Source organism: Orcinus orca, chromosome 13, assembly GCF_937001465.1.
Source record: "Orcinus orca chromosome 13, mOrcOrc1.1, whole genome shotgun sequence".
Lineage (NCBI taxonomy): Eukaryota > Metazoa > Chordata > Mammalia > Artiodactyla > Delphinidae > Orcinus > Orcinus orca.
The window spans coordinates 45,083,493-45,110,721 of NC_064571.1; the positions used below are offsets into that span (position 1 = coordinate 45,083,493).

At 38.2% G+C, this 27,229-nt stretch overlaps 1 protein-coding gene and 1 long non-coding RNA gene across 18 annotated transcripts in view; one reads left to right on the forward strand and one right to left on the reverse strand.

Moving 5' to 3' along the window:
- Positions 1-17,124, forward strand: part of EFEMP1 (EGF containing fibulin extracellular matrix protein 1) — a 68,234-nt gene extending 51,110 nt beyond the window's left edge. For all 11 annotated transcript variants that reach the window (XM_004284386.4, XM_033414213.2, XM_033414216.2 and 8 more), the window contains 7 exons: positions 352-474; positions 4,378-4,497; positions 5,470-5,589; positions 6,611-6,730; positions 10,431-10,554; positions 10,639-10,834; positions 16,495-17,124. In XM_004284386.4, coding sequence (XP_004284434.1) covers positions 352-474; positions 4,378-4,497; positions 5,470-5,589; positions 6,611-6,730; positions 10,431-10,554; positions 10,639-10,834; positions 16,495-16,656 — 965 coding nt within the window. In that variant the 3' untranslated portion in view covers positions 16,657-17,124. The remainder of the gene's footprint in view (positions 1-351; positions 475-4,377; positions 4,498-5,469; positions 5,590-6,610; positions 6,731-10,430; positions 10,555-10,638; positions 10,835-16,494) is intronic.
- Positions 1-27,229, reverse strand: part of LOC117198314 (uncharacterized) — a 424,014-nt gene that overhangs the window by 247,844 nt on the left and 148,941 nt on the right. The gene's annotated exons all lie outside the window — the stretch shown is intronic.

A 27,229-nucleotide genomic window follows, 5' to 3' on the forward strand; every position in this document is an offset into this window, starting at 1 on the left:
TCAGGGAAGGATTCACACCTACCAGGATGGTAGTAGGTGGGGGGGTAAAGGGATGAGGATGGAGTAAGGCTTTAGGTACATCTCCAGTGTTTCATTTCTTAACAAAACAAAGTGAGCTGAGGCATGCATGGCAGAATGTTAGCATTTGTTAAATCTAAGTGGTACACACTGACATCTATGAAATTACTTTTTGAACAGTTGAAATAATGTATCATTTTAAGCATTTCCAATATAACAGTATTACAGAGTAAAAACCTGGTTTCTTTAAGAAAAGTATGATGGCAAAATGGAGGAACTATCAACATCTTCACAACCGACTCAAACTATTTTTGTGCTGTGTGTCTTTCACAGACATAGATGAGTGCACTGCAGGGACGCACAACTGTAGAGCCGACCAAGTGTGCATCAATTTACGAGGTTCCTTCACCTGTCAGTGCCCTCCTGGGTATCAGAAGCGAGGAGAGCAGTGTGTAGGTAAGTACAACAGTGCACTAAGCCAAGTCCTGTCTGGAGCATCTTAACTGTTTAAACCTCAGGCCTTTAAAACAAAGCACTCACCTTTATTTGGAGAAAGATAGTGCTTATTTTTTCATTGACTACCAATCCATTTTCCATGTTAACAAGAAAAAAACTAGCCTTAAAGGTTGAGCATATTCTGGGTATCAAAGTTTTGGTTACATGTTAGACTAAGCAAAAGCAGAAATTTGGGGTGTGAATGAGACCACAAAAGCAACCGGGAAAATCATTTTAAATTAGTTATTTGGTACCCTAGCACTAAAACACTGGTGCTATGGGCTTCATTCACTGGTTGTAGCATAGCATAGCTTATAGGGCAAATGGTGAGGTTCAAATCCCAGCTCTACCCCTAACCCACTTTGAGACCTTCGGCAAGTTACTTAAATACTCTGTGCCTCACTCTTTTCCTTTGTACTATGGAGATAATACCAGTCCCTATCTCAGGAGCTCATGTGCAGGAGTGCTTAGAATGGCTCCTCGTTCTGGGTTGTATAGCTGTGTGCCATCGTTATGTAATGAGTTAACAGACTCGTACTAAACATTCTTTACGTGGCAAGTGAGTGCAGTGCTAGGGATGCAACACATGTGCCCTCCTTGAGAGCTCTACTTGAGCTCTCTGAGGACAGGGGCCAGGACTGGTTTGTGTCATTGTTGTCTCCCCAGTCCCTGAAGAGTGCCCACCAAGTAGGTGCTCAATGCATGCTTTTTGAATGACAGGAAGAACACGATATGGGGAGGCCAACTGGCAAATGAGAAGTAAACTAAAGTGTTCAAGTAAACTAAAGGGTTCAATCTTGAGGCCCAGCACTAGGATGAAACTCTGTAATTGACTCCCTCTGTCCACTGATTTACATACCACCTCTTACCATAAGATCAGTGAAGAGTCCTTATTTTCTCTTAGGAACAGAGGATAATGATGTGGGGACAGGCAACCCAGCACCAATTTTCACCTGAGAATGTGAGCTCTTGGTGTCAGGATGTCAACACTGAGCTCCTTATGGGCCCTGGCCCTGTTCTCCTGCCATGGGGTTGTGCATAGGTGCTGGGGCTAGCGCCCAGCCTCTGAGGAAGGACCAGGGCTTGCACTGACTGAAGCTGTGACTTAAGAGAAAATTGTGTGGAAAACTCCACAGGCACCAAAATTTTGCCCACTGTATTCGTCAGGAAAATAAACAATTGAGGGTATAAAAAGTATAGAAAAAGAAAAAACCCAGCCTACTATGGGAAGAATCAAAGCGAATGGAACTTATGGTTAGAGCCCTTTATGGTATGGCAGGAGATGTCCTTAAATTCAGATCTAGGACTTCCCTGGTGGTCCAGTGGTTAAGACTCCATGCTTCCACTGCAGGGGGTGCAGGTTCGATCCCTGGTCATCCCTGGTAGGGGAAATAAGATCCCACACGCCACGTGGTGCCACCAAGAATTAAAAAAAAAAAAATTCTGATCTAATCATGTGGCTTCCTCACTGTTCCCCTCACCCATAGAACCAACACTACATTCCTCAACCGAGCATATAAGGTCTTCCTCTATCTAGCCCTTGCCCAGCTCTATTGTATCAACACTCCTCTCCTGCCAAAATAATTACAACACTCCAGCTTTGTCCCACTAGTTACAGTTCCCCAATACATCACACAGTGTCACACTTCAGTGCCTCTACCAGAGACATGCAGTCCTAACAAACTCCCGTTCAACTCTCAAATTCTAGCTCAAGGTAACTTCCTCCGGGAGGTCTTCCATGATATACCCAAATATAATTAGTCACTCCCCCCTCTCTGCCAGTAATTCTCAAACTCTGATGTATCCTTTGTAAATTTCCAACCTGTTATAGATCAATACTTATGTAGAGTACAGTAAGAATGTTGCAGTAACACCAAATTGTTATTCCTAAACACTTGCTCCCAATTTCTGTACTTATTCATTGCAGACTGGTCAAAATGGTCCGTGGACCCGTAGTGGTCAGCAGGACACACTTTGAGTAGAATGGTGCTCCCTCTCTCCCTTGTACACTTTTCTATTTTGATCTTATAATTCCATGCATTAATTTGTTTTCACGCCTGTTTTCCATACAAGACAGGGGTAGAATATATGTATATGATTATCATCGTTATAAACCTACATTACAAAACACAATGAAAGCAAATAACAATGGTTCAATGAATGTTTACTGGCAGAGAAGACATGCATTATTTGTTCATCAAACATTTAGTGAGGGCTGACTGTGTGCCACGTTCTAGGTATTGGGCCATCATAGTATACAAACAGATTTTACAGAATCGCAGCCCACGGAACTATTAGAAAGTACCACTTACATAATTTAGCTGTTGATATTGGCACCTGGTTGTAACACTAGGTACTAGGAAGAACCGTGCTAAAATTACTTTTAATTAGTATGAACTTTCCATTCATTCAGCTAATGTTTATTGAGCACCTACTATGCCAGACCCTGTTCCAGGTATTAAGCACACAACAGTGAACAGACAAAAGATACTTTACCTCTACCTCAAGAGGAGGAAATCTGCCTTGCATTATAGGGAGGGACACAGACAAGAAGCAAATAAACACATAATACAATGTCAAGGAGTGTCACTGGCTACAAAGAAATATAAAGCAGGTTAAGGGGGTAGATGGGGAAGAAGTTATTTTATATGGATGGACAGAGATGGCCTCCCTGAGGTGACAATTAGATCAGACACCTAAATAAATTAGGAGGGAAGCCATGTGAACATCATTACTGTTTATTTCAATATTCAAGTTAAATCAAATATATTTTGCAGCTTATTCATAATAGCTCCTTTTTTTTTTTTTTTTTGCCTGTTTTGTGCAAGGAAGTTCATCTCATGTAAGCCTCCCAACAATCCTGCCACATTGCTGATTATTACTCACAGAAGAGGAAATGGAAGCTCTGAGAGGTTAAGACCAAGCTAGTAAATGCCAGAATGAAGATTCAAACTCAGATTACCTTGCAGCCACTTGAGCACACTGCCTTCCACACTTTTAGTTATTAAAGTACTGGAAGGGTTCAGCATAAAGTTTTGTTTTGTTTAATTTTTTCCATGAGATAGTCACTCCATAGTATTACAGTGATTGTGCATAATTGTTATTTTTAATTACACATGCCATATTGGAGTTGTCACAAAGTGTAGAATCATCAATTAATGGAATTCTATTATGCTTCTAAAATAGTAATCCTACTTTGCAAGTTCTCAATTGAGCATTTTATAGTTGGAAATATTTATACGAGAAGGACACAGGCTGGAACACATTATCAGTGTGTCAGAAGGGCACTCTCAAGAAGTAACTTGTTTAGTGTCCCATTCCTTCCATAGCGTTCTTTCACGTGATTCTCACAGAAACTTCATAAGATACACACGCAGCATTACTATCCACATTTTACAGAAGAAAAAACCTAGATACTGAACATTTAAGTGACTTTGCCAAGGTCACCAGCTGAGCAACAGCACGTACCTCCTTTTATTAGTTTTACGCTACATCACTCAATTCTTCCATACTTCTTTTCTACTTCTATCATTATAAATAAGCTTTTAGATTCCCAGCCTGACATTCTCACTTATATGTGAAATAGTTTTAATTACTTTTCCCTCTTTAAGTCTCAACCAACCCAACCAGGTTTATGAAGTCTTTGTTCTTAACATCTCATTTAACTGCAGAGGGCAGACCAAAGTGTATTTAAAGCACAGATACTCTAATTTTTTATAAAGAAAAATAATTACTTTTAAAAGGATATCTCTAGATAGGTTTTCCAGATAATGCTCTGCTGAGAACTTGAGATTAAACAGCTCAATAATAGTAATTTGGATAGTCAATAATTTGGTTCTCTTTGTGTTATACTTGATAACCTAGATATAGACGAATGTACCATCCCTCCATATTGCCACCAAAGATGCGTGAACACGCCAGGATCATTTTATTGCCAGTGCAGTCCTGGGTTTCAATTGGCAGCAAACAACTATACCTGCGTAGGTAAGACTTCTGGAAACAGTCATCCTGACTGATTTCTGTCTTCCCAAGCCACACTGAAGTATTTCCAGTTTTCTATGTTCTTGAGTAAACTGGTTTCCATCAACTTCCCTGCATAAAGCTGAAAAGACAGTAACCAATCTGGTTTTTTAAAACACATCAAGATGTGAATGGAAAAAAATTTTAACCTTGGTTGTAGTTCTCTTCTGTGAGTGTATCAAAAAAAAATTTTAACTACAGATCAATTGATATACACACACCAATTAGTCAAGAGTGTGTGATATAAACACTGAAGGTGCCAAAGGGGTTACTGCAAGTTCAAATACATAAACTTTCTGCTGAAAGTGCATCTGATTTTTACATGCTTCTTCTGCCCTTTCAGAATGCAATGTCACGGCACACAATTTTAAGATTGGCATGACATGGAAAGAATCTAGTGCAGGAAAAATGCCTTTTCACAATATTTTCAGTGCCTTAGAGCATTGCAAAACTCTGTATGGGTCTCAAAGGCTTATGTTATAATTGTAATGGAATTTAAGAGGACCCATTTAAAAAGTACTAAATAGCACAGATAAATCTTCACTACAGCATGCTGAGAGACCGTATTAGTATGTGTCTTATATCAATTATTTATAGACTTGGCATTTTGCATCTGAACAACAATACAAGAAAATAGATACTGGAATGTATGTTTATTAGAATCATTAAATTCTTTTGGAAAGATTCATCAAACACCAAACTAACTGTCATTCCCAGAAAAAAAAATATTCTGGTATTTTTAAAAGAAGTATATGACAGATGTTTGAAGTTGTTCCAACAAATATGAAACCTGAATGGATGTTCTCCAGTGAGCTTCTGCAGAGCAAAGAATCCAGCTAGGGAATTACTCACTTATCATCGGATGACATAGGTACAAAAGAGCAAGGCTATGTTTAAAGACATAGATATATAAATGTATATAACCTTGCCTTTCAGACATAAATGAATGTGATGCCAGCAATCAATGTGCTCAGCAATGCTACAACATTCTTGGTTCATTCATCTGTCAGTGCAATCAAGGATATGAGCTAAGCAGTGACAGGCTCAATTGTGAAGGTAAAATATTGTCCAAATAATTAGTAATCATGGTCCACTTCCTGTGATTGCTGTTGCTTTAATCCAAGTGTGTACCTGTTTATGAAAGCAAATTTTTATCCATGGAAATTCTGTTCTAAAATCCAGTTAATTTAGTTCAATTATAACATTGACTTTTTAGTATGTTTTCAAAAGAAAGGAGAAGAAACAAAATAATTGAAATATTAGATGTAGGCTGGGTCTGATAATTAGCAAGGGTGCTCTAGGGTCTTGTTTCTCGAGTGTGATGCAACGGCTAGCAGCAGTGGCACCTCCTGGGAGCCTGTGAGAATTGTAGAATCTCAGGCCCCAGCCCAGACTACTGAGTCAGATTCTGCATCTAATGAGAACTCCAGGTGACTGGCATGCATGTTTAAGTTCAAAAATGGCTGATTGCATGTCAAGAACATTAGAAGAGAAACCAGGAGACCTGGCCCCTAGTCATGCCTGCCACTGTGTAATTCAAAAGGCATAAGACATCCTGAAGGGGATGCCATTGATACTTCATGCTCCCGACTTCCTCACAAACGCTCCCACCTTTTCTTGGGACAGCACCATTGAGAAATGCAAAGCATTCTGCCAGGGCATCACCTCTAGAAGCTAGCACAGGGATGGAACTTGGAGTTCAAAACTCAGATGAACTTGGGAGCAGAGCCACCCAATTTCTGAGAAGGCAAATATGAATCTGCATCACTGGGTGGGTCTGCCAAGCACAACATGAAGATCATCAACCACAAGCCAATTCATTCAGTCTGCTCAGCTAGTATGGTTAGTTCCAGGATTCGCCAAACTTCAGCAATAAGTGAGTAAAACTGATGGTAAGAAAAACTCTCTGTGCTGTGAAGCTCTATGGGAAATGAGCTGATATTGTTAGAATTTGCACTTGAGCTTCTTATAAAGTATTGTATTTCTGTTTCAGAGTATGAAGTGTTAAAAAAAAATTACCAAAATAGTGACATGTAAGTTTTCAACTCTGTCTTATTGCTCTTGTCTGGTTCAACAGACATTGATGAATGCAGAACCTCGAGCTACCTGTGTCAATATCAATGTGTCAATGAGCCTGGGAAATTCTCTTGTATGTGCCCCCAGGGATACCAAGTGGTGAGAAGTAGAACATGTCAGGGTAAGTTTATTGTTTTCATATCTGTTAAGTTTTAACCAGGAAAAGCAGGGAGGAAGTTGTAGGATTCTCTATCACAGACTTTCATTTTTTACAATTTGAGCTCTTTTATTTCCCCTGTTGATCATGAGACATGCCCATCTCATAAAGAGGATATTCAGTGTTAACTCTCTTTGAAATTTAAAGCAATCATTTTTCTTTCTTAAAATAAATAATTTTAATAAAATATTGGTATGCCTTCTATATAGCCTACATAATCCCTATGATATATATCCTCTAATCATCCACCAGAAAAGATTCAATTATTAAAATATTTCACCATGAGTTTCAGTGTAGAGCATAAGCTTAATGTGTGGTTAGGTGCACCTCAAACTGATCTGAATTCTCTAAAACACCAGGATTATAAATTGGATAGTAATTTAAGTGTTGAGAAAATCAGCTTCATGTGTATTAAAAAGTACTTGAATACTTCAGGAAAAAAAACTATTAATCCAAAAATAGCTAATGTCTTCGGGTCCAGTTTTAAAATAAATGTTCAGGTGATTTTCACAGCTACATGTAGGTGGAAGAAGTGGCTCTTTACATGGTATGATTTCAGAGTCTCTTTGAAAGATTTGAAAACGTGCACCCTCTCCTCCCTACCTCCTGCATGTAGCTTAAAATTTCTTTAACAGGCAAAAGACTATTCAGGTAAAACTAAAACTAGATAATCCAGGAAAAATTGGTACAAACACAGGTTTACATAAAGCAGTGAGAGAGTGAAAAAAAAAAAAGACTGAACTTGAAGACACAAAATCTGTTTGAGACCTAGCTGTATGGCATTCTATCTATACAATTTGAACAAATTATCAAACTTCTCTGAGCCTCAACTTTCTCATTTGGAAAAAGGAGTTGAGGGAATGAAATGGAATAACATACAGAAAAATTATTTATAAACTATAAAGACTGTAAAGTTCAAGATGTTTTTATGAAATTTACCCAGCAATATAAATGCTTAGTAGCAAATCTTCTTTAGAAGAAGGGCAGTAAAATATTAAGAAAGGAAAAGATCAAGGAAAGGAGAGACTCAGGATTCTCAGTCTATATCATGATTTTACAGGGAAATATTAATTCACAGGAACATCCATGACCTGAGATTTTATAGTGTGCATGTGATCATTCAACTAGAATCCAACCACTAAATATGAGCATAATCAGAATGTAGTTCATTGCACAATAAACATCTTTCTACCCCTTTCCACGTTACTAGAGACTCTGTAATGTTAATTGTGGAGAAACATTGCATTCCAATGGTTTTACTTTCTGAACCCTAATTGAGACTTTTAACATGAATATTACATGCAGGAAAATGTTAGCCAGTGGGATTCCTTAACCAATTTCCCTGGAGTCCTGAAACAAATGTCTATGTGTTTCTGATCATAAATGGATTTGACACCCAGCAAAAGACAGAAACAAGTTAACATTCAGTGGAATCTTACCAGCCTACTCTATTTATATCTGTTATAACGAAAGGTGAAAATGCAATGGAATTGCAAATAGGAGATTCATTAGAGTTATATCTTGAAGAATGTTTGGTTAAACCAAAACATTTTTTGTGAAAGAGACTTACCATTCTTTTAGGGTGCAAAACAATTGGTTTCCCCCACTGAAACCATTCCTTCCCAACTCTGTCCACAGATTAAAGTAAAACCAAAAGAGTCTGGATTGTTACCTTTCCCAAAAAGGTTTATTTTGGGGATGAAATAACTGTTCTCATTTCCACAGTCTTGGAAAAATTAAAACTCTGTGTGTGTGTGGTGGCAGGTTGTGGGGAGGGGAGAGGGACAGTGGGGAAGGAGAGAAACAGAGAGAGAATACACAGATACACAGACACACATTCATCAAATATTTTAATACTATTAATCATTTCTGAAAAACCTTCCAAAATGATTAAGGAGTTGATTAAGCTAGGCTCTAAATTACTGGAAGTAATAAATAAAATTATCACATAAAGTTTCCTTTTGCTGCTGTTGAACTCCATATAACAAACCAGTCTTCACTTTCCCTGTAGCTAAACAGCATCTTTATTTTTCAAAAAAGTGAAAAATATTGAAAGGACAAGTCAGTTGTGATTTCTTCTGAGGAATCTAAGTTCTTTCTTTAGCCATAGCCAGTCCAAAAGAAGATACTTTTTGTAACTGACTCTTGGAAACTGCATAGCTTTTCCAGTCTCCTCTTGGGTTCCAGATAGCTTTTGCCAGTTTGGAAGCTAAAAGAAATTTTTTTCTCCAAAGACAAGGAATGGAATTATTCTCATTTAGAGGATGCAATACCTTGCAGTGGAGAGATGCCTGTCACTAACTATATGAACTTGGGTCAGCCACTTAACCCTTATTTGTTTTCCCTTCATGCCAAATAGAGATAATATATTTCTCACCATCTCCATATGGTTTGTGTGAAGAGCAACTTGGTTCAATTTAATATTTCTTAAAATCCAGGTGCCCCCAGTGCACTCATGCTAGGTGATAAAGGGATAGAAAGATGTGCACAATAGCCTTTGCCCTCCAGGAGCTTACAAGCTATAGAAGGATTAAGACAAACATGGAGATTTCAATAATGCAAAGCAAAAAGCAATAAAGGCCCCAGAAAAGGAACATGAGATATAAGAATTCAGAGAGAAGAAAGAGATCATATCCCAGCAACTAGGCCATGACTACCTGTAAATTAATGAATGAAAATATCTGATTGTGGGGAAGGAATGACTCAGAAAAGGCTTATATTGGATAAAATCTAATCACTATTCCAATGTAAAGGGAGACAAACATACATAGGGATATGGATATTAATATAATTTTCATTGTCGTAAATGTAATGGTTCTCTAGCATTGTAAACTCTTCTCTCAGATGTCATCTGGGAACTCCTAATTCCCAAATCTAAATTCAGTCTTTGTCCATCCTGGCCTTCCCACAACCCTCCTTCCAGGGACCCTCTCTAGCTCTGACCTCCTTGCACTGCCTTTTCCTGGGTTGCCTCTCACCGCTGACACTGACGGTCCCTTCCTTAATTCCCCTTCTTCCCCATGTTCTTTAAATAGCCATGCTCTACATGGTAGGATACTTCATAGCTTCCCTTCTTTTGCTGTGAACAGCTTCCTATGAACAGTGTAATCCACTCCCAGAACATTAACTATCCAGCAGCATGCTACAGCTTACTGCAACCACATACCAGCCTTTCCCTCTCTCCCAAGCTTCTGAGCCTGGCTATAAACTTCCATCTCCATAGTTTTTGTTTGCTGCTTTCTCAGCCTGGAAGGCCCTCCCCACTGCAATCTGAAAATCCCATCTAACCACCACCCTATTCAAGGCCAAGGTGAGAGGCCTCCTCCTTTTTTCAGCTTTCCTTAATTCCCCAGAGGGCAAGAAATAGTATCTTTCATTTTTATTTAAGCAAAGTCAATGGAAAGCATTTGGCTTTGAATTCAACAGATGAACAATAGGTGCTTGATAAAATACCATGAAATGACACATATTAATCTGTAGAGAATGGCTCCACTACATCTGTCATGAATTAATGCAATGAACCCAGGTCCCACCAAGTCTTGTGTCTAAAAGCAAATTAAACACAGTCCAGATTCTTATACACCTCCTTCCAGTGGCAAACTGGAATCTGCCACTTACGCAATTTACTTATATCAGTAAACTCTTTGACTCTACATCTCTACAGATATAAATGAGTGTGAGACCACAAATGAATGTCGGGAAGATGAAATGTGTTGGAATTATCATGGCGGCTTCCGTTGTTACCCACGAAATCCTTGTCAAGATCCTTACGTTCTAACATCAGAGAAGTAAGAAAAATCAGAACTTTTGAAACTGAGAATCTTTTGGTTTTACCAAGCCTAACTGGTGAATACTTTTGTTTGTCTCTGCAGCCGATGTGTTTGCCCAGTCTCAAATGCGCTGTGCCGAGAACTTCCCCAATCCATAGTCCACAAATACATGAGCATCCGATCTGATAGGTCTGTGCCATCTGACATCTTCCAGATACAGGCCACAACCATTTATCCCAACACTATCAATACTTTTCGGATTAAATCTGGAAATGAAAATAGAGAGTTCTACCTAAGAGTAAGTATCCCGAGGGCAGCCTTAGCTGTTGAGAAAGTTCCAAGTTTGTTGTTGTTGTTTGGTAGTAATTCACATAGAAAGAAAGCTAACATTTAAAGAGTTTTTTATGTGCAGGCATTGTGTAAGCCCTTCCAGTGTGCATTATCTCATTTAATCCTCTTGGTAATGCTTGGTCAGATTAATATTTATCTCCATATTTTACAGAAAAGAAAAGTAAGACTCAGGGAGATGAAGTAGCTTCTCTAAAGTCACTCAGATAAAAGTTGCACACTCTAACAGAGTTGTGTGTGACCACCAAAACACAAGCCTACACACACACACACACACACACACACACACACACACACCTCAAATAGATACCACAAATCAGTGATAGCTATTTAATTGTACATAGAAAAAATAATTCCTGGAGAGCTTTTCAAAAACGCTGAATTCCTTATTGTTACATTCGCAAGATTATTTACATCTGCACCAAAACTAACACCCAGAAGTATCTGAGAAGTGACCCCAACTCCCCACCCCCCCGCACCATGTGTACAACAGATAGTTGTACCATTCTTGCAAATTTCCAGGCAGGCAATGTGAGGTGAGGTCACGTTTATGTTTTCCCTTTCTTTCATTGCCTATATGAAATCTTTCTCTGAATTCTGCCATTTCTCTCTCCACAGTGTCCCCTGGGTTATCTTTGTTTCCTTGTGTCTCTGCTTCTCTTCCTTTAAACTGGCTCTTAGCACCTCTCTAATCCCTCCAAGGGCTTCCCAGCAAATCTCCCTGACTCCAGTGCCTCAGCCTTCCAGTCCCCCCTGCAAAATCTTAGCAAGTTCATTTTAGGTTAAAATTCCGACATATTTCAAATACGGCTCACCACTTCATGTGAAAATGATGGCACCCCACCAAGCAGTTTGCAGGGTTACGGTAAGTCTTTCACGCTAAGGATGTTATTCATCCAGTTCCAATTTTCTCAAAACTCCTTTGGGCACTCTTCATTTTTAATCAGATTTTAAGGTCAATATTTCATTTTGAGAATATGAAAAGTAAATTGGGAAATTCATCCTCGTGGTAAAGTTTACAGATTTTTAATGTTTACTCGTTTATCCTGTTCTTTGATATATTAAGTTCCTTTCCAGCTCCAGAATTATGTGACTCTGTTTCTTTGCCAGTAAATTAGAAATGATTAATCTCTCATGACCAACTTCTGAAGAGAAAAACCCAACCCAAAATACAATCTATTACTATTCTTTTTTCTAATAACTAAAAATAAACTTCTTTAACATTTGATGTTTAAATTTGAGATATACTAGATATCTGTAAGAAGTTTACTCTAAATGAATTTCACACAGTTCAGATAATAACAATTTAATAATTTTAACCCAAAGAAATAACATTATTTGTAACCCATGGCAGTAAAATAGGTTCATCTCAAAATCATCTTTAAAAATAATTTTCCATTTTGAATTCTTAGCCATAATTTAAGAAAATAAAATTTCTTAGCAGAATCAACAAAGAGTTAAGCAAAGTACCTGTATGGTTTTTTTTTTTGCAATAAACATGGCAATTTTAAAGTTTTATGATTCATATCAGTGAACTTATTGACTTGATATTTTCAGATATAAATACAGTGTTTTTCTCAAGTAAAATCCTTTTTTATGAATGATATAAAACATTGCCAATTTTGATAATCCCAGAATTAAATACTACTATTTGAAACCAAAAAAGCATTTAAAATAGGAAGATATTTCAAGACTATTTATTATCACATAATTCAAAAAATAGTTGTATCAAATCCTACAAAATTTTTCCACTGAAATTCCACTTGCGCAGAGGGCATTTAATCATAAGACTCCATCAGCAGGCCTTAATTAAGCATCTATTATATACTCAGCTTCATGCTAGGTGCATGTAATACACAGTTCCTTACTTCAAAGAGCTTTAAATATTACTTTGTGGCATAGTTAACATCTATGAAAAAAGCAGAGGACAAATTTGTGTTTAACTCCATGCTCCAAGACATCAAAGAATTAACGTGGGCTGCAATAGTCAAAGAATGTTTCTTGAGAAACATGAGGCTGGACCTTATCCTTGAAAGGATCTGTGGGATATAGGATTTTATTTATATTCCTTTTGGGACAATACTGAGAAAATCTTCTTCCCTAGAAAAGGGAACATATTAGAAAGAAGTAATACATGAAATTAAAGGTAGAATACCATCCTCCACCCACACTGACCAATATCTATCCTTCCTTACTGAGACTTATTTTTCTTCACAGCCCTTATCACCACCTTGCATAGTATTTATTTGTCTGTGTCACCTACTACCTACTAGAGTGTGAGTGTAATAAACAGAGACATTACCTGTCTGTTCACTCTTGTATGCACAGCACATAGAATGAATGGTACCTGGCACATTGCAGGTGCTCAAAAAATATTTTTAAATGAATACATTAATTCAATCAACATCTTCAAGGTATCACTGTTACCTATAAGAGGCAAGCACCATGCTAGGTTCTAGAGACATAGCAGTGAATAAAACCAAGCCAATTCCTGCCACAGTGGGGCTTATAGTTGAGACATCAAACAAGTGTTCACAAGTATGCTGAGCGTTACAACTGAGCACTGCAGATTGTTCATGAGTACACCACAAGTTAACCCCTAACCAAGGCAGCAGTGGTCTGGGAGATTCCTGGAAGAAGTAGATTTAAGCTGAAGACTAGCAACAAAAGACTAGCAAATGGAAGGAATAAAAAGCAGACAAGTTGATCTGGAACTCCAGGTGCTACAGGCAGAGTGGCTTGAGAGGGACCTGGAGAGATGAGCAGGGCCTAGATCACACAATGCCTGACAGACCATACTAAGGGTTTCAAGTAGAGGAGTTGCTATCAGAGTCTCATGTTAAAAATGATACCTGGCTGCACTGTAGAGCCTGGATTGGAGTGGAGCAAGAATGGAAATGGAGAGACCAATCAGTAGCTCAAAAGATGGGGGACTAGTGTGGTAGCCAGTGAATCCAAAAGAAGTGGACAGATTTATGAAGATATAGGAGGAAGGACATGGCTTGGTAACCCATTTGCTATGGGGAGGTGGAGGAGAAGGAAGCGTCAAGGATAACCTCCAAGTTTCTGTCTTGAGCACAGTAAATGGTGGTACCATTTACTGAGATAAGGAAGAAGGAGCCAGTGGAGAGAGGAAGGTGAGGAGTTCAGTTTGGACATATTGAGTCCTGGTCACCATGAGACATCCAAGTAAAGATGAGTAGAGAATTGGATACGTGGGCTTGGAATTCATAATATAGACTTTTAAGTCACTGGCAGATATGTGATAATTGAAGCCATGGCTATGGATGAGACCACTCAGGCAGAGTATGTAGGAAGTAGGTGAGATCACTCAGATCTGGGCACTATTATAGTCATCCATTACCTCAGCCTACAGTTCTCTGGCCATCTCATCCCCCATGACCTTCAGCTTCATGTCACTCTGCCACCACCCCATGGCCACATGCTGGACTTTGTTATCATGCAGAACAGTTCCACATCATCATCTTAGTCTCAGGTGACCCCCTCAGTGACTGATTCTCTTTCCTCTTTTTCATGCCCTCACTCCCACTCTATCTGCTCTTCACCCTCACAGTGATACTAATCCTCTGACCCCTCACCCACCATTTTCTTCCACTCCATCAACTTCTTGGTTGACCCTTGAACTACTCTGTCACCAACACCTCAATTCCCTGTCCAACAACTCTAGATCAATTACGTAATCCACATCTATTTTCACACCCAGCTTGTCAGCACAGATTGGTAATACTATAAATCTCCAACTTCAGATGTGTCCTCAACAATCCTATTACTTTCTTTTATTTCTTCTCTTCAGCCACTGATCGCAAATGTCCCCATATTCTTTAAGTTCTTATACCCTTCATTTTCAGTAGGTGACCTCATCTCCTACTCTTCTGAAACCACTGAAACCAACAGGCATAAATTACTTGAACTTCCCATCCCATCCCTTGCAAACTTAAGTCCATGTGTTCCCCTTCTAACCTTCTCCTTTAAATTTTCCAAAGACAAGGTTTCACTTCTATCAATCAAGGCCAACCCACCACCTGTATTCTTCACTCCATTTCCTCTGGAACCTTGTTCTATCAAACTCTAATATACCTCCTACATATTTAACTTGTTTTCCCTCTAGATGTTGCCTCCTCTCTCTCTTCTCCCTTCCTAGCCAAGGTTCTTAAAGCACAGTCTGTAATCACAGTCTCTATTTTCTTATTTCCTAGTTACACTTCGGTCTTCTATTCCCACTACCCTACTGAAATTGCTCTGGAAAAAAGCCACCAACAGCATCCGTACTGCTATATTCAGAGGCATTTTTCAGTTCCAGTCACCCTCATCCTCCCCTGCTGTATTGAACACTGCTTGCCATTCATCTGTTTACCACTTAATTATCTATTTCTTCTCAGCTTCCTTCAATAGCTTCTCTTCTGCCCATTCCTTAAATGTTGGCCTCTCACAGACCCAGTCTTATCACATATACGTTCTCTTCCTTGGTTTAATGTCCACCTGTTGACATGACTGCTAAATCCTAATCCACTGTTTCTATCCCTGCTCTCCTCTTGGCATTCAGATTCACACATCTACCTGCCTGCCTGTCCAAACTCATCTCCCTGCGCTCTCCAGCACCCATGATATTGTTCATCAAAGTGAAACTGCATCCAATTCTCCAGAACATCCTTCTTTACAAAACTCCCACTTATTCTGGGTGACTGTCCTCAGGCATTCAAAGGCCTTCCCTCAATGCTTCAGGGTCCCTCTGTTTTTCTCTGTGAATACACACCTCTGTGTATCTTCATATATACCCTGCATATCCCTGTATATCTTAGCATTTGCCATATTCTATTGAAATTAACTACTTACATGCCTCTTCACCTACTAGAATGTAGACATATCCACAATGTTGAGAACTGAAAGATGACAAATTTGTTTATCAGTTCAAAAAATTATCAGATTCTCACATGAACTCCAGTCTCTATAAAGGCTAGAACTACTCAATAAAAGTGAAGAGAAACATTAACAGAGAGGGATGAGTAGAAAACAAAGAACTATCAAAAGAAAGCAGGTCCCTGTATCTGGAACTAATGTGTGGATAAGGGATAAGATCCAGAAGGATTAGAACCAAGAAGGGACTAAGTAATGACTTTAATCCTACCTCAAAATTCTTCACTTGGGCTTCCCTGGTGGCACAGTGGTTAAGAATCCGCCTGCCAATGCAGGGGACATGGGTTGGAGCCCCGGTCCCGGAAGATCCCGCATGCTGCGGAGCAGCTAAGCCTGTGCACCACAACTACTGAGCCTGCGCTCTAGAGGCCGTGAGCCACAACTACTGAGCCCACGTGCCACAACTACTGAAGCCCACACACCTAGAGCCCATGCTCCGCAACAAGAGAAGCCACTGCAATGAGAAGCCTGCGCACGGCAACGAAAGAGTAGCCCCCACTCGCCACAGTTAGAGAAAGCCCACACGCAGCAATGAAGACCCAACGCAGCCAAAAATAAATAAATTAATTAAAAAAATTCTTCCCCTAATTCTTATAGGAAGTGTATTCACAAATAATAGAAACTGCAATACAAGAAAAATTATTCTCTCACTCCCTCTTTTTTCTTTTATTTTAGCAAACAAGTCCTGTAAGTGCAATGCTTGTGCTGGTGAAGTCGCTATCAGGACCAAGAGAATATATAGTGGACCTGGAGATGCTGACAGTCAACAGTATGGGAACCTTCCGCACCAGCTCAGTGTTAAGACTGACAATAATAGTGGGACCATTTTCATTTTAGTCTTTTAAAAGAGTCCACTATAGGCATTTAAATCAGCCAAAGAATATTGTTATCTTAAAGCACTATTTTATTTATAGACATATCTAGTACATCTACATCTATATACTGTACACTCACCAATAATTCAAACAATTACACCATGGTATAAAGTGGGCATTTAATCTGTAAAGATTCAAAGTTTGTCTTTATTACTGTATGTAAATTAGACATTAATCCACTAAACTGGTCTTCTTCAAGAGAGCTAAGCATACTCTTTCCGGTGAAACTTGGATTCTTTTCTGTAAAAGTGGGACCAAGCAATGATTGTCTTCTGTGGTGCTTGAGGAAACTTACTATAGCTCCACTGATAGTCTCATAAGGAGGCAGCCATCATAACATTGAACAGCATGCAAGTTCAAGAATGAGTTTTTTAACTGCTTGTAAGAAAATGGAAAAAGTCAATAAAGATATATTTCTTTAGAAAATGAGGATCTATCATACTTGTGTTGGTTTTTATTTTCATGATCAGTCTAAATGTAGTTGTTTATTACATAGTAGTAAATCATTATCACATAGTATAGTGGTTTCTATAAGATATTTTAAATTTTGTCAGAAATTTTTGTTATGAATGTAAAAAAGCACAGTAATCAAAATTCCCCAAATGAATAAGATATCCCCTAGAAAATCATTATATTGAGAAATCTATGGGGAGGAGGTGAGAAACAAATTCTTTCTAAACCACTTTGGAGTTGACCTGAAGAAGCAAACTCGGGGTACTAGTCAGTTTGAGTTGCTATAACAAAATATTATAGACTGGGTGGCTTATAAACAACAGAAATTTATTTCTCACAGTCTGGAGGGTGGAAATCCAAGATCAGGTTGCCAGCATGGTCAGGTTCTGATGAGAACTCTCTTCTAGGTTGCAGACTCATATCCTCACATGGCAGAAAGAGAGCGAGAGAACTAATCCCATTCATGAGGGCTCCACCCTCATGACCTAAGTACTTCCCCAAGGCCTCAGGTTCTAATACTATCACATTGGGAGTTAGGACTTCAACATATGAATTTTGGGAGAACACAAACATTCAGTCCGTAACACTCAATAAATGTACTAACATTCCTGAATTCAGGACTTCCACAAAATGTATAGCAAAATGAAGAAAAGTTATTTTTCTGAAAAAGTTTTGATTTTTGAATAAAATTAAAACCCTAAAACTTCACTAACGTATAACTAAAATTTCTCATCTTTATATTTGTTGCTCACAGAGTAAAGAAATGGTGACGGTTCTTATTCTTGGCATCCAGATTGACAATGAACTAAGTCAAATTACCCTCCCTCCTAACTCTGTGAAAACATTTTATACCTTCTTGTTTGTTTAAAATGTAACTGCTTCACTTTGATGTATTATATTTTTAAATAAAAATAAGTATTCTTTTAGAGGTTTTTTTCTGTGTAGCTAATAACAGCCAATATAATTTTTGTGTCCAGGAAAAAATTATCTGTAGCTGCCAGAGCAAAAACAACTATTTGCTTCTTTAAAAAGAAACAATCTAAAGTTGAGGAAACAAAAGACTGTTAAAATCATTCCACAAAAATATATGCAGTCAATTTTTCTCTTACATCCAATTTCAAAGCACATATGAATAACCAGATAACCTTGCCACAGAAACAAATGTTCCTCAAAGAGTTGACAAAATATGCAGTAATTGTCAAAAAGAAAGTTCACCAAGAGACCAAGGAACAAAACATAAATTTCTTATGTGAATAGGGCACGGGATGGGCTTTTAAAGGGTACAGGGGCATTGGAACAGTGATGAGAGAACAGGTGTAACCAGGAGTCAGACAAGGAAGCAGAGTAAACAACCAGCCACAACACAGCGGGACTGTTGCGTATGTTGTCACCCTGTCCACATGATTACTTATAGTCCATGTAAATTCAGGTTTGATCTAAACTTTTCCATTCTTAATCAATATACTGATTTTCCTACATATAGACACAGTTTTCAAGTCAGAGCTGGGAAAGATAAGAGTAAAAAAAAAAAAAATGCCTAAGACCTTACAACAGATTTTTTACTCTTAAGCAAGAAGGCAGAGTCTTATCTTTACCTCCACAGAGGATTGTAGGAGAAACAGGAATCTCTATGAAATATTTATGCATAAGTCCTAACCCTCCACCCCCACCTCTAAACATATATATAATTATAGAAGTATATATAATCTATATATTAAGAAACATAGATTACATATAGATTATATATACTTCTATAATAATATATTCTATAAATAATTTATATATTATAATTTATATAATTTAAATATAATCTATGATAAAATAATAATATATTATATATATATTTTTGGACCTACAGAAGTCATTAACTGCAAAAAAGATGGTTTCCCTTTCATCCCAAAGCTTAGTCCTATTCACAAATCATAAAGACATGAAAAGGGTTGATAAACTAGTGTCACTGATGCAATCCCTTTTCTTTTTTTTAATTGTAAAATACACATAAAATTGACCATTTTAGGGCTGCCCTGGTGGTGCGGTGGTTGGGAGTCCGCCTGCCGATGTAGGGGACACGGGTTCGTGCCCCGGTCCAGGAGGATCCCACATGCCATGGAGCGGCTGGGCCCGTGAGCCATGGCCGCTGAGCCTGCGCGTCCGGAGCCTGTGCTCCGCAACGGGAGAGGCCACAACAGTGAGAGGCCCGCGTACCAGAAAAAAAAAGAAAAAAAAATTGACCATTTTAAAGTGTACAAATCAGATTGCAATGTTATGCAAATATCACTACTATCTAGTTCCATAACATTTTCGTCACTCAAAAATAAATCCCATACCCATGAGCAGTCACTCCTCATTCCCCCCTCCCACAAGTTCTGGTGTTACCACTAATCTACTTTCTGTCTTTATGAATTTGCCTGTTCTAGACGCTTCATACAACTAGAATCATACAGTAAGTGGCCTTTTGTTTCTGGCTTCTTTCACTTAATATAATGTCTTCAAAGTTCAGCCATGTTGTAGCATGTACCAGACTTCATTCCTTTTTATGACTGAATAATATTGTATTGTATTTGTATAAATTGTATAAATATAAATATAAATTGTATAAATATACCACATTTGTTTATCCATTCATCAGTGGATAGACTGTAGTTGATAGGTTGTTTCCACCTGCAATTTCGTTTTATCTGACTATTCATCTACTAATTCCTAGACTATTCATAGATTAGGAATATAATCCTAGACTATTAGACATTATTAGACTATTATTAGACTATTAGACTGTTACATGTCTATCCTAGACATATAGATTCCTAGACTATTCATCTACTAATTTTACAGCCTAAATCACCTGTTTTTAATTTCATTTTTAACTAAAATGAACAGCAAGTGAAAAATAATTTTTCATTCACAGAAGCAAAGTCCTGGAAAGAACTTTGAAAAGCTAACACATGAGTTCCTTTACAGGTACAACTGTCCTCAGTAAACATAAAAATCTCATGCGCTCTTTAAATGTAATTTGAAATTCAAAATAAAGTAAATATCATCACTGAAAACAAACCAAAGCAGTAAGACAAAGCTGTGCTTTGTTTTCAAACTACACATGACTCCCTCCTCCCCTCCTCCATGAGAATCACTGATGTAAACCAGCTCCCATAGATGAGAATTATGAAAATAATTCATCATCAGAATCATAGTTATTCAGCAGCAAACTTCATTGAGCAACTTCTATGGTAATTTCTTCCAACATCTAACAGCCTGATGAAGCATAGAAGAACCAGGGTTCTAGTCTCAGTTCTAACCTTAACTAGCTGTGAGACTTAGCTTTTTGGGACCTTGGTTTCTTTATCCATAAAACTGGGATATTGAAACAAGGTGTTTTTCCAGCTTTAAAAACTGTACCTATTCCCTATGCCAGAGCTGTACTAAGAGAAAAGGTGACTCTATTTGCCAAACTTTTTAAAGCATTTGAGTATTTTTGTATGTAGTGGCTGTTGGGAAGCACTGGGCATTGGTGAAAAAGAAAACTATAGTTCCTACCCCAAAACAGGTCTTCAAAATGAGGGTTTGCTATTGGGGACAAGGACATGAGAAATAACCCAATTTAGCTATAAATTTTTTGAATTACAATTCAAAATAAATATTTTTAGTATTCACTGTTAAATCGTGAATGTTTTACTCCTTTCCACTGATTCTAACTGAAGTATTATTTCTCATGTTAAACTGAAAGTCATTTTACATTGTTTCACTAGCAAAAAAAAGTCCAGCCATGGGTTCCTCCACTTCCAAACATGCTTCCAGGAAATTCACATGTTCCTACTCAGTAAGCCTCAATAATGAGAACTGAACTAGTCATTTCCATCATTTCACCATTCCAGTGCCCATACCTGGATTCTCAAACTTCATGCTCTCTGACTGGACAGTGTTGTTTTCTGACAGCAGTTAGGAAAGACCTCTTGGTTTTTAAGACTTCTCAGAAAGGAGAATACCTTCACTTCAGCTGCCAAATTTCCCTCATAAATAGCTTTTTTTTTTTGACAGCTTGCAATCTCCATCCCCTCTAAACTTAAAATCAACCATTACATACGCTTCCTTTTAATAATAATAGGATTCTAAACTTAGATGCCACCTGGTCAAACCATGTTATTAAGACTTGCTCAAGGTCACAGTTTGTTGAGCAAGATCCCTGTGCCTTGAATGAAGGTCTTATGACTTAGATTAGGGCTCTTTTCATTGGCCATGCTCCAAATTTCAGCAACAACAAGCAATCCCCTTCCTTCCAAGGCTTCTTCCTGCAGTGCCCACCCCAAATTGTGGACCAGCTTTGCTCGTTGCCATGACTAGTTGTCACCACTGCTGTTAACTGCAGTCGGATTGAAAAAGCACAGATATCAACTTGATTCTGATTTACTCTGTTAAACTTTAGCTCATTTGTTCTCTTTAAAAACTCCAGAGAGGTGGAAATAATTGTGTTACACAAAATACTCCTGAACTCTAGAAACTGAAATTCAAGGACCGATCATGTAGACCTTACGATACTTGAGAGGATAGCAATTTCTAAAAGAAAAAAAAGCCTATTCCTAAAGATACAAACAGAGATCTCTCTATGGGGGAGCTTTGAGAGCAACAGTAAAGATGGAATGGGGCTAGCATTATCCTTGTTCAAAAGTTAGACCAAAAGGCTTAAAGAGTCCTTCCTTCCATAAGATCAGTGAAAGGTAAGGGGTTAATGAAAGATTACTGCCATTCTTGACATTGGTTAATATGCATTAGGTGATTACTGAAGGAGCAAACAATGAACATCATTACCTCATCTCCTAAAGGATTCTTGCTTTAGAGGCTTGAAATAAGATAAGAGATACCACATTTTATTAACAACTCAGCCCTCAATGGGGCTTTTGGTTCTTTCAAAATGTTTAAGTTAAAATGACCTCCCCCCGCAAATTAAGGTTTTTTATTGTGATTAAAAATATATAAATATTGGAGGGTGGAAATCACCTACAAACCAATCCCCATTTTTATCTAAAAAATTGTAGTCATCTCTACCACTCTGCCTCTACAAGGAAGGTGTTTTAGTGAATCTAAATGATGGAAATAGAAAGATTGTTCAATACCCTACGACCACCTGAACACAACCCAATGGGATTATTATTTGGGGGGAAGCTTCACAAATACAAGTTTATTGTCGAACCTTGTTTCCACAATGCAAGCAGTTGCTTATGTTTTGAATAGCCATATATGCTTCTAACTTTCTAACGCTTCTTTTAAAATATAGAACAGCTGCTGGTCTGCTCATATGTTACGCATAAGAAGCCCACAAGGGACAAAGCCTTCCATTAATATGTCGAATTATTTTTAACACATTTATATTTCTATCCTGAATCATCATCTCAGAAAGATGGCAAGTTTCCATCTTCCCAGCTGGGGGGAGCACCTGCAAAATACAAGCACAAACTGTGACACATCTGGTACCAGAAAACCAATCTTGTTTCATCTGGCCAGCAGACTGAAATATCAAGATCGTTGAACAGAAACAAGGCAAAAAGTTAACTGCCATTTATATGTAGTCAACACAGATGTCTAGTTAAGCTGTTTATATTGTAAGCGCATGTGTATGTTAACGGAGCACAGACCCCTTTAATAAGCCAGAGTTGGAATATAAACGCAAGAGAATTTTAAAGACCTGAATGCAATAATTCAGTTCTTTTTTATCTTCCCATAGAAACTAAATTAGTTTCATCCAAATCTCAGCACTCTTTTTAAACAGATGCATATAACACGAATAAATAATTTTGTTGCATAGCTCCAAACTGTTTATTTATTTCCTTTAAAACTGTATTCTATCTTTTTGTATCTTAATATTTAGATTGTTTCTTTAAGTGGTAAATTACTTGCACATGACTTAAACCAGGTGTCCTGGTTTCTGTTGCCTCAAAAGAAGACCCTGTAACAGAACTTAGTGTTGGTAGTTTGACAGGTTAACTTAGGAAGCACAGGTGAGAAACTAGGGAAAGTGAGTCAGGGAAGGGAGAGATGCCAATCAATGAGTGAGTTAATGAGTGGGTCACTTCTGTGGGCAAACTAGCACTTAGTATCTTTGGGGATCCTCTGAGAAATAGTGTGGAACTCACCTCAAAAGCATCCCACCAGAAGCCGCCTAGACTGGGCTGTTTATCTGCAACTCCCATCCCTATGGTGAGGGTCGGCTCCTGGGCCACTAATGCCACACCCACTTACAACTACCTGCAGGTGGGTGAGCTTCCTGGCACTGGAGAAAGCCCTCAGGCAGAGGAGAAGAGAAACAGAGGCTTGATAGGGGGGCTTGTCAGTGAGCTAGAAACTCCTACTGCAACCCCCAGTAAGCTTCTGTTGCTGAGGGGATGTCTGGTGGGCAGCAATATCCACACTGCTTGGAGTCTGACAACAGAAGCACATGTAACTGGCCTGATGGCTTCATACCTCATGAGTCTTTCCTTAACCTTTTTCTGTTGGCTCTCTACCTTTTTTTTCCCCTCTCTTCCTTTCTGTAGAGAAAACTCTAGTCTTCTCCTCTGTCTATCACTCACTTAGCAAATCAGGCACCAAACATGTCCATTCGATGCAAAGACACATAAGACATTACATAAAGTGGTATTGTATACTTAACACCATAAGCCTATCTAATTCCAGAGCACATCACAAGTCCAACTACAGAGTATTATATAAAATTGGTTGCCCTTCAAAGATGAATTTTCAAGGAACCTAGTGAAGCTAAAACTTCAAGGCCCTTGCCTTGCACCAGTCCTATCCAAGGCCCTGAAGGGACCCTACAATGTGTTCACAGTGTCATATTATTTTTGTAAAATTTGAAAAAGTAATACATTTTAGCTGGATGGGTTAGTATTGATCTTTCCCCTTAGGTTCCACCCTTCACACTTCTCCTCATGTTAGGTAGCACTGGGACGGTCACAAGGATTTTTGGGAATCCAGCCCAGGAAATTGAGTTAGGAGGGTACATTTAACTTGGCCTTAGTGGAATATACCTATATAGTTCACAGTCACTTCTATGTATGTTTAATTCCAGTTCCTGTCTGGTGTAGGAATAGCTTCTAAAAATATTCCTACCACCTTCTGTGTTCATTTTACCTGACAGCATGTACTGAGTTTCAAGGCCAGGGGTCCTATCACAATTTAATGTGTCCTACAGTATCCAGCACCAGAGTAGGTAGTAGAAGAAAAGCAAGTCTTGAAATATGCAGAGCCAGAAGCTAATCTATGGAATATTCTCCCAATCACCAGAGGTGTAAAATGAAAAGCAGAGGATTTGGTTTTTATTCAATGCCTTTTCAAGAATATATTTAATTATGTAGCATAGGCAATTATAAATGCACCATACCATGAAAATATAAGAATTCACTAGAAATTATTCTGACAATGAGAAGTGAATTATAACCCCCAAAACTCTGTTTCAGATAATACCAAAAACTGTAATTAATTGAGACGAAGAAATAAATTTCAAATAGAAGTAATGAATAGACTCTTGCGTTGATCAAATTAACGAAAAGGAATGAATCATGTGAACACACTGGGAAGGAATTTAAGTGTCCTGCTACTTTGATATGAACACTAACACCAGTAAAGAAAACATAAAATTGTAATTTTACTACCACAACAAGGGCACTGTCAACTCACTAGTTAGTGTGGCCATTTCAAAGGGTGTTTAACATTAGTCCCTGCACAAGAAAACTTAGAGTGATTTAGAGTTGTACATATCTTATGTGATAAAAACTTGATAGAGGTTTCCCAAATTTGACAACAATTCTAAAAATTTGTATATCATTGCCAAAATGGCTTGTGAAACCAAAGAAGTCTTTCTGTAAACTGTCAATTTAACATTTTTTCTCAACCATTCTAGAAGATAGAGTTATCTTTCTATTGTCTCTATTGTCTCTATTGAAAGGACCTACTGTATAGCACAGGGAACTCTGTTCAATACTCTATAATAACCTAAATGGGAAAAGAACTTGAAAAAGAATAAATACATGCATATGTATAACTGAATCACTTTGCCATTCACCTGAAACTAACACAACATTGTTAATCAACTATACTCTAATATAAAATAAAAATTAATAAAAAAGAAATGATGTTACAAAATTATTGCCATAGGCAATCAAACAGCATGCTTCCAAAAAAATGTAGGGGAAAAATTATTACAAAGGAGTTCCTGGCAGCTAATTAATAAAAAATATTATTTTCCCAGACTGTGATATTTGCTGTCAGCTTTTAAAATTTGTGATTTATTTGTGATTTCTTTTGCTATTCTAAATAAGAACTCACTTTTGTGTCTAATTTTGCATTTATAATTTTGTATTCTTTCCCTTAAAGTGAGCTTCTAAGTATGTATAAGTTTTGCTCAAAACCTGGATACATCCCTAATTGCATGAAGTCACCCTGTGCCTAGCATATATGGGGCTTTTGTGAAAATAGACAAGGACATTTAATCTGGGCCTTGGAATATTTGAATAGGCAGGGAAAAAAGGTATAGGAGATGACCCTTTATTTCAAACTTAACACCACAATGTACAGGCATCAATTAATCTTGTTAATAACAATTGTGTATTTAAGAGTTACTAATTTCTGACTCAAGCTCAAAAGTTCAAAAGTATATTTCAACCTCTGGCCTCTATTCGATGTGTTCTTGTAGTGATTCAACATTCTGTTCCCCCTGTTTGTCTCTTAGCAGCAATTATCTGCCTTTATTTCCTAATCTGGTGATTAGCCATTAAACATTCACTGGGAATCCACTATGCACAGGGCACTGTGCTAAGTACTAAGGGAGCAAAGGTAAATATGACATAATCCCTGGCCTCAAAGAACTTACAATATGATTAGAAAATTAAACACAATAAATTTGGGTTCCATTTGTTTTAAGTAGTCACTATTTATTGAGCACCTATATTTATTGAGGTGCTTTCAGTCCATTATCTCATTCCTCATATTCATCCAATGAAGAAGGAATTTTTAGCTCCATTTTACTGGTGAAGAAGCAGATTCAATGACTTGCTTAGGGTCAAATATCAAGCAGGGGCAGGACCAAGAATGGAAACAAGACACATCTGTCTCTAGAGCCTTAATATGTTCTAAGGGGAGCACAGCTGAGAGCATTTAACCCTGCCTGGGAGATATCAGAGAAGGCTGGGCTGATCTTAAAGGTGGAATAGGGTTTGTCCCAGTAAAAAAAAGGGTATTCCAGCAGAGGGGAATTTACACACAAAGGTAAGGAAGTAAAACACAACAAGGGACGTGTCAAGAAACCTCATAAATCTTGTAGTTCCTAACTTAACAAGATCCTGACTCCTAATACTAAACAATGTGGTAACAAATCTCACTCCATCCATCAGTTTTTTCATTTCCCCAAACTTTCTTTCTTTCTTTACTTCTCTCCTTATTTTATTCTTTCCACAAGCATGGATATGATGGCTGTTTAAACACCCTTCCTGCATTTAATGAACTTAGTTTATTGGGGGAAACAAATTAATTAAATAATCCCACAAACAAATGTAAAATTGCAATTACGACAGAAGCTACCAAAAAGGCAGGTGGTGCTCCAAGAGCCTGTAATGGGAGGAAATCAAATGACCTACCATGGCATCCCTTGAAAAACGTCTCTAGAGATGAGCTCTTGAAGATGAGTAGGAGGTAACTGAATAAAAAGGGAGGGAAGGGCTTCCCTGGTGGCGCGGTGGTTGAGAGTCCGCCTGCCGATGCAGGGGACATGGGTTCGTGCCCCGGTCCGGGGGGATCCCACATGCCGCGGAGCAGCTGGGCCCATGAGCCATGGCCGCTGTGCCTGCGCGTCCGAGGCCGCAACAGTGAGAGGCCCGCGTACCGTACGGCAAGAAAAGAAAAAAAAAAGGGAGGGAAGAGCCTTCAGAAAAGGATCTACATACACAAAGGCCCTTCGGAGGGAAGAAGTATTTTGTGGGATGGAATACAAGGGACTGGAATGCCAGTGTAGGTGAAGCTGAAAATGTAAGAGGTGGCCTGATAGGAGATAAAGCTAGACAGGGTGCCACTGAAGAATTTGTCTTTATTCTTAGAGAAATTGA